Source organism: Egretta garzetta, unplaced genomic scaffold (genome assembly GCF_000687185.1).
Source record: "Egretta garzetta isolate BGI_Z169 unplaced genomic scaffold, ASM68718v1 scaffold190, whole genome shotgun sequence".
NCBI classification, from domain to species: domain Eukaryota; kingdom Metazoa; phylum Chordata; class Aves; order Pelecaniformes; family Ardeidae; genus Egretta; species Egretta garzetta.
The window spans coordinates 2,722,927-2,731,138 of record NW_009258272.1 but is presented as its reverse complement, the minus strand read 5'-3'; the positions used below and the strand labels follow the sequence as shown (position 1 = coordinate 2,731,138).

At 48.2% G+C, this 8,212-nt stretch overlaps 2 protein-coding genes across 5 annotated transcripts in view; one reads left to right on the top strand and one right to left on the bottom strand.

Moving 5' to 3' along the window:
* The window catches only part of ASTN2 (astrotactin 2), a 315,089-nt gene that overhangs the window by 115,394 nt on the left and 191,483 nt on the right, over positions 1–8,212 (bottom strand).
* Positions 7–5,233, top strand: TRIM32 (tripartite motif containing 32). Of its 4 annotated transcripts, none has more exons than XM_035890122.1 (2): positions 7–536; positions 2,496–5,233. In XM_035890122.1, exon 2 carries the CDS (start codon positions 2,563–2,565, stop codon positions 4,474–4,476), a length of 1,914 nt encoding a protein of 637 aa, XP_035746015.1. In that variant the 5' UTR covers positions 7–536; positions 2,496–2,562; the 3' UTR covers positions 4,477–5,233. The 4 variants fall into 4 exon arrangements, with proteins under 4 accessions (XP_035746015.1, XP_035746012.1, XP_035746008.1 ...); XM_035890119.1 differs by having other exon boundaries at positions 7–1,128; XM_035890115.1 differs by having other exon boundaries at positions 7–1,450.

Genomic DNA, 8,212 nt, shown 5'->3' with positions numbered 1-8,212 from the left:
AGCGCCCCTCGCAAGGGCGGGCGTCCCCCCCGGGAGCCAACACACCGCCTCCCCGCCCGGGGCTGAGGCTCCGCTGCGGGCATTTGCTTCGGGCAGAGATCCCCCCCAAAACAACCCCAAACCCGCGCGCTGCCGCCTGGCTCTGTAGCCGTCACCAAAATATTGCCCCGACCGCTGCAGGACGAAGGGACGGCGCAGAGTGCGCAGCTTCGTCCGGTCATCGAGCGCGCTGATGACACACGCTGTGAATTAGCGGGGAAGCTCCTTGTCTCGGCGCACATCCTCGCCAACAACAGCGTGAGGAGAAACTGGCAGGAGGGTTTTTTTCAATATAGGGACACCAAACTCACATCATTTCCCGAGTTTTATAGCTTGATCCTCGGCTGAGGCTTCCTCTCGTGCCCAGCTCTGCGTCGGAGGAACTGCCCCGGGAGGGACCGATAGGCAAGAACCGCTCGCCGTTACGGAAACTTCCACGGAGGCACGGCCGAGTGCGAGATAAAAGATAAAAGTGCAGCAGTAAAAATAATTCCACGGTACTAAGGCGCCTGCTGGCATTCCGATGAAAGGGGGTTATACATGAAAAGAATGTCGTACAAATCGTCTTTCTCAAAACCGAACCTAACTTAAAACTAAACAAAATCCCCTCCGCCGTTGTTCTTTAATGAAAATACTTGTTTTAAAGGTGGCTTTTTATGTAACTCTCTGGCGTATCTGGTGTCTGTGCTGCTCCCTCATCCTTCCCTAAGCCAGCCTTTTGACATATTTCCAAGGAACATAAGAATGACAGATCTGGTATCCTGTGTTTCATTTTTAAAAATCGTTTTAAAATACAGATTTTTTTATCCCTCAGAGGAAGGTTTCTGATCTAGACGGCCGTGCCCAGGTTTCTGCTTCCCCAGCTGAGATACACGCTAAGGATAAAAGGGAAGGGTATTCGGTGCCAGCGGCAGCAAGCGCCTGGGCTGCTGCTGCTCCCCGGGCGCCGGGGCTGTGACACTCATCATGCCACTGCCAAGCCGAGGATCAGATCCCAGCTCGGTACTTGGAGATTCTGCTACACCACTGAATCCCTTCCTGAAATGTGGGCTTTAAAGGACTGTGAACTGAAGCTGATAAATGAAAATGATTTTTTTTTTCCCCTTCTCTCTGTGAACATAAAGAACTTTTCTTGGTTGCAGTTGTCTTCTTCCACTCGAGCAAATGGTAAACTGCAACACACAGTGAACCTTTCTGTCTGAAAGGCTCCCGAGGATGAAGCAGGCAAACCCAGCAGGGAAGCGAGTGCGCTGCATGCATGCAGCCATTATTCAGAAAAAGCTGTCTGTTCACATCCCTCCGTCACCGTCTCTTCATTTGAAAGACTAACTACTTCCCTCTCCTCCTCTCCCCCTAGAAGAAATGTTTTCTTCCCCATTTCTTTTAATGGCTAAGCAACGCAATAGCAAAGGTATTGAAACCCAGTCTACTGAATAATAACTTAATGATGTGAACCCTGTTCTGTTCCTTTTGAATGGATGGCTGCTTTAGCAAGAGAGCTGCTGGGATCTGCTCCCTGCTGTGAGGGATGAGGGTGGAGAAACCTGGATTGAAGCTGAACGGCAACCAGAGTGGCATAAAACTGAACCAGAATGCAAGAATGAGGTCAATGCTGCAAGACTGTGAAATAAGGAGAAATTACATGCAGTTAAGCTCATCTCAGGAACTAGTAGTGAACACTTATATTAATGAATGTCTGGAATTGTCTGTTAACGCCAGTATTGCCAATACCTGCTAGAACACTGCCGCGTCGAGCTGTGTTTAGTTTGCATGCTGAAGCACGATGCAGCATGGCAGAGGTTAATGAAATGCACTGGCGTAAAATCTTCGCTGGGTGTTTTCAGCATGTGCAGTCATACCCAGAACGAGTGGAAGCTGAAAAATCATTCCTTCTAGTTTCACTTTCTGGCAAACATATGAAACCTTGAAAATTTATTTTGGCTATCTAGAAAAGCAGAGTAAAACAACCGCATTTATTTCGTTTGTATCTGATGTCACATCTGAATGCAGGTCTCCAGAGGTGATATATTAATGTCCTAAAGCGTTGCACCATCTGGTTCCTCTTTTGATGCACAACGTTTTGAATGCTTGGTTTAATCTCCCTGGGTTTCAGTAAATTATGTAAACTCGGAGGCTTGGCAGCAGGAGATGGGCACCATGAGGAGATGATTCAGTCATCAATATCTATTGGGCTTCCTTATTGCTGCCATTACACTTCTTTCAGTTCTACTTATAAATTTTGCAAGTGAACAATTCATCGCACTAGGAGCTGCAAGTTAGTTTTGGAATTTGCCCACTATGAGATTAGCTATGACTAATCCATCCTTTCCAAAAGTGGAAAAGCTAACTGGGCTTCTTTTTTCCAGGGTTGGGTGATAAATCAGTAGTAAATTGCCTGTATATGTAGCTGTTGGTGATGACATAAATCACATTTCCTTTTTTTCCTTTCTGGACAGAATCGGAGCACCTTGGAATAGATGTGAGTACAAGACTTTGCACCAGCTAAAGCTGCCTTGGAAAGCCATGGCTGCCGCCCCTCATCTCAACTCGGATGCGCTCCGAGAGGTCCTGGAGTGCCCCATTTGCATGGAGTCCTTCACAGAGGAGCACCTGAGACCCAAGCTCTTGCACTGCGGGCACACCATCTGCAAACAGTGCTTGGAGAAGCTCCTAGCAAACAGCATTAATGGGATACGCTGCCCCTTTTGCAGCAAAATCACACGGATCACAAACTTAGCTCAGCTGACTGACAACCTTACTGTGCTGAAGATCATTGACACCGCCGGACTGGGGGAAGTGGTGGGTCTTCTCATGTGCAAGGTCTGTGGGAGAAGGTTGCCCAGACACTTCTGCAAGAGCTGTAGCTTGGTTTTATGTGAGCCGTGCAAGGAGACATCACACGTACCCCAAGGGCATAGAGTCATTGCTATCAAAGAGGCTGCCGAAGAGCGTAGGAGGGAATTTGGGACAAGACTTGCCAGACTTCGGGAGCTCATGGGTGATCTGCAGAAAAGAAAAGCATCCCTGGAGGGTGTTTCGAGAGACCTGCAATCTAGATACAAAGCAGTGCTGCAAGATTACAGCAAAGAAGAGCGCAAGATCCAGGAAGAACTGGCCAGGTCACGCAAGTTCTTCACCACCTCTTTGTCTGAAGTGGAGAAGGTAAACAATCAGGTAACAGAAGTGCAGATAATGTCTCGCTGTGACTACTTCCTTGCCAAAATAAAGCAGGGAGATATAGCTCTCCTGGAGGAGGCAGTGGATGAGGAAGAACCAGAACTGACAAACAGTCTCCCAAGGGAGCTGACTCTTCAAGAGGTTGAACTCCTTAAGGTGAGCCACGTGGGACCATTGCAGATCGGGCAGGTGGTGAAGAAACCCCGGACCGTTAACATGGAGGAATCACTCATGGAAACTGCAGCATCCTCATCGGCGTCATTTAGGGAGCCTGACTTGGTGCAAGAAGAGGCCAGCTGCACACCAAACTCCTCACCAGCCAAGCCAAGGATGCCTGAAGCAGCCACGAGCATCCAGCAGTGTCACTTCATCAAGAAGATGGGCTCCAAGGGCAGCCTGCCAGGGATGTTTAATCTCCCTGTCAGCCTACACGTCACCCTGCAAGGCGAGGTGCTTGTGGCAGACCGAGGCAATTTCAGAATCCAGGTTTTTACCCGCAAGGGCTTTCTGAAGGAGATCCGACGGAGCCCTAGCGGGATTGATAGTTTTGTATTGAGTTTCCTTGGAGCAGACTTGCCCAATTTGACTCCCCTTTCTGTCACCATGAACTGCCACGGCCTGATAGGTGTGACCGACAGCTACGATAACTCTGTCAAAGTCTACACCATGGATGGCCATTGCGTGGCGTGTCACCGGAGCCAGCTGAGCAAGCCCTGGGGCATCGCCGCCCTGCCTTCTGGGCAGTTTGTAGTGACCGACGTGGAAGGAGGGAAACTCTGGTGTTTCACGGTGGACCGTGGCGTGGGGGTAGTGAAGTACAGCTGCTTATGTAGCGCAGTGCGCCCCAAGTTTGTCACCTGCGATGCTGAAGGGACCATATACTTTACTCAAGGGCTGGGGCTTAACCTGGAAAACCGGCAGTACGAACACCATTTAGAAGGAGGCTTTTCAATTGGCTCCGTCAGCCCAGATGGACAGCTGGGACGCCAGATTAGCCACTTCTTTTCCGAAAATGAGGATTTCAGGTGCATCGCTGGCATGTGTGTCGATGCCAGGGGAGACCTCATTGTTGCTGACAGCAGCCGTAAAGAAATCCTGCATTTTCCTAAAGGAGGTGGCTATAATATCTTAATCCGGGAAGGACTCACCTGTCCCGTCGGTATTGCCATTACTCCCAAAGGGCAGCTGCTGGTGCTGGACTGCTGGGATCATTGCATTAAGATCTACAGTTACCATCTGAGAAGATACTCCACCCCTTAAAGGCACGTCTCTAGGTTAAAGCCCCTTTTGGCAGCAGAGATTCTTCCAGCCTTGTTGCAATCTGATGGGAACTGGCGTCAGGCGTTCAAGAAGATTGTGCCATAACCGAAAGGCGTTTGGCAGAGAGGCCGTCAAGTTTTGTGTGTAGAAACAAAATAGCTTATGTGGTGGTGGTCTGCTTTTTCTTCTTCTTTTTTGTAAAAAATCCGCACAATAAAAAAGAACAAGCGTGAGGGAAAGGATCCATCCTTCTGGAGTATTGGTTCCTTGCTAAATGACTGGTCACTCCATAAACCTTCTCACCTCCTTTCGCCACAGCTCCTACACTTCCAGCTTCGACCATTGTGTCTTTCTTTGTGCCATAAACACTGACTGACTGCTCTAAATCACCTTCCCTTAGAGGACTAGAGAGGCAATCCTCTTTTTGCTGTGGTACTCGCAAGGAACTGGGTAGCAGTTGTCTGGGCAACTACTAGAGAAAGCAATTTCTGATTGCAACACTGCATAAAACGAAATAGCCCTCTTAAACTGCAGGGAGATGGAGCTTTACTTTCAAACTGACGAGGGAGGGTTTTCTCTCTCTGTTTTACTGGTATTCAGGAGATCGCCCTGTCGTGCCATTTGTGAACCGTGTCTGTTCAGTGTGAAGTGGGTACTGTGCAATCATGGGAGACTGCGCTGAGCCTGAGAACTGCCCTCTGATGGCAACAGGGGTTTTGGTACTACTAAGAGTTCTGCTAGGTAGAAGGGGGTAAAAAGGGAGGGGGCTGGAGGGGGAAAAAAAAAAAAAGAGGGAACCTACAATTGATATTTACTCTTGTTTTATTATTAAATGTATCCTGGAAATTGTCTTTGGAAGGTATGTCTGGTATCTGAAGCTTCAGGGCAGGGGGGCTGGTGGAGTAAGACCGGGAGATTGCAGTAAATGAGATTAAATGCAACATATTGTGTATTCACCTGCACTTCTCTCTTCTGCATTCCAGCCCATTGCATTTAGCAATAGGTTTCCAATCACCTGCACTTTGTACTCACTGCTGAGGTGGGCATGGCGGGGGGGGAGGGACACGACACTGTTTCCCTTTTATTTTTTAATACTTGGAAGCACATCCATCGGTGTGTTGCCTTTTTTTTCCCTTGCACAGCAAAACACTACATTCCTCAGATTTTTTTTTTTTTTTTAACGGCACCAGCAGGCACCAGAGTTCATGTTCATCACGGCTTTGGGCCAAATGAAGCACAAAACTGCAGCTGTGTGAACCAAGGCCCCCACAGTGCTACTCTCCTGGCTGATAAATGTGTACCTCAGTGTGGTGCTGCTTGCCTAGAATAGTTTATTGAAGGAAAGATGCATTTAAATAGGGCACAGTGGTAGCATGTTAATCTGCCACAGATAATAGTTACACTGCAGTGCATTTATTTGTTGCTATCAACAACGTAGTTGCAAATTTGGGGGCACGACAGACAATATAAAAGCTGATTTTATGGTGGCTGCCGTGCTACGGCAAATTGTTTGCTGCTTGTGCTACAACATGTGTGCAACAGGTGATTTTTTTTTAAGCTCCCATATACATTCCCCTAGTGAAACAGCAAAGGAAAATAGGCTTCAGAGCCGCTGCTGCTCCAGCCAGTTCTTTGGCAGTTACAGGGTTTGCAGAAGCAGTGCAGGGAGCAGATTTTAGTGAGATTTTAGGGTTTGTTTTGTTGTTTGGGTTTTTTTTTTCTCTCTCCCTGTTCTGCTCAGCCAAAGCGCTGAAGAGGGCCAGCACAACAACCACACTGCTGGGTGACGGAGGTGCCCCTCCATCAGGGCAGCTTCCTATTTCTCTCGCTATAATTTGCTGGAAAAAAGCTCGCAGGGAAGGGAGCGGGAGCTAAGACACTGGCGTGGTAGACAGTGCTGAGGGAGCCTGAGGGAACTGAACTCCCCCTTCCCTCCCCCATGTGTTTGCCAAGGCTACCAACTTGCACATAATTATTTACATTCCCTGCTTCTCTTTCCTGGCTGGGAAGGGGTAGTCGCCTAAGGTACATAACAGCAATTTGGGGAGCTGATCTCATCTTGCATGTATGTTTTTGGGAGACGACGAGTGTTACTGGGCCCTTCTGCAGTTAATTACACTGTAACTCAAGGCGTTTTTTCCAGTATTATGGTAATGGCAGTTCTTCTCCTACTGATCTCTTTTAAACATTTCTCCTGTTCCTAAGAACTGCTCCAAGCAGGAAGCTACCGTGGACCTGAATAATTGAAGCAATATTATCTGTGATAATATGTACCTCTGTCATTTGCTGTTCCAATGTATTTTTTTTTTTTTGCAATAAACATCACGCTACTAGCAATAACATTTCCTGGAGTGCTTGAAGGGACATAAAAGCTGGACCGGTAAACTGAGCAGTTGGTTACCCCAGCCTGTTCCTGGTTACACAGTTCAAACAAAGCGTCTGTCATCTGTTTTTCACTCAGAGATCCAGGAAAAATAACACCGCCCTGCGATGCACCGGTGGGCCGGGACACTGCGATCGGCGCCTGGGGGTGTGTGTCACCTGCGGCTCTTCTGCTAGGCTTGGATTTCAGGCAGAAAAGGGAGTAAGAAAACCTGCTGTCCCTCGCCCAGGGGATGCACGTACCCCGACAAAACTCAAAAGTGACTGCAAGATGATTTTGCAGAGCTGTATTTCTTGCCATGGTGCCCCCACACTATGTTGTGATCGTCTGCCAAACGAGATGAAATGGAGTAATTAAGGACTGCGATGAAATCGTTTGGCTTCTGCTCTCTTACCTGGAGAAAGAGCTTGTCTGGTTATACATATGTGTGTGGTTTTTAAAGATTGTGTAATAAAGGAAAAATTGATCCAATTAAAAGTGCATTGCAAACGGCTTATTTTCTTATTAAAAACACTTCATCTCCTCCCTTTGGTGGCAGATGGGTTTTTATGGCCAGTGGGGATCAGACTTGGGAACACAATGGCTACGAGACCCCTTCTACGCCGTCAGGTTATGGAGGATAAATCTGATCTCCTTGGCAGGTCTCACGTAACTTTTTCTGACGCTTCCCTACCCACCTCATAACCAAATACAAGAGTTCAGTGCCTTAATTCACGCCAATACTCCCCCAAGGGCAATATCTTACTTTTCACTGTAGCCAACACCTGATGTTTTAAAGGTCTGGTCCAAATTCCCTGGCACCGAGTACTCAGTAACGGAACGTGGAGACCTGGCTGAAGGCTTCATCACCCGTGCCCCTGGCTCATCGAGGGGCTTCCCGGCTCAGCTCTGCCCTTCTGTCCCGCTGCAGGAGGGACATGTTTGCTGGGGCTGGTAGGAGGGCTGCTGTGAGGGTTCACCTATTATTTTGGATAATTTTGATAAACGCTGCAGAAAAAATTGTATTAGAAACAGTGTATTTAGGTGGAGCCAAAGGAGAGCTAAGCAATTTGCCACTCAGCTTTCAAAGACATCAGCAGCATGTGCAGGTCCTCCCCCGGTCTTGCTAGCCAGCTGGGCTTGCTGATCTGGATGAAGGTTTCTATCACTTGGGCTCATCTCAGATGATCATAGAATCATGGAATCGTTCAGGTTGGAAAAGCCCTTTAAGCTCATCAAGCCCAACCGTTCCCCTAACCCTGCCATCCCACCACTAAACCCTGGCCCTAAGCACCTCCTCTGCCCGGCTTTTAAATCCCCCCAGGGATGGGCACTCTACCCCTTCCCTAGGCAGCCCCTTCCAGTGCCTCAACG

Excerpts from the sequence above, each read along its gene's own strand:
- TRIM32 (XM_035890110.1), top strand. The coding sequence starts at position 1,568 with ATGAGGGTGGAGAAACCTGGATTGAAGCTGAACGGCAACCAGAGTGGC. Across the intron at positions 1,645-2,495 it reads AACCAGAATGCAAGAATGAG|AATCGGAGCACCTTGGAATA; the intron begins GTCAATGCTGCA and ends CTTTCTGGACAG.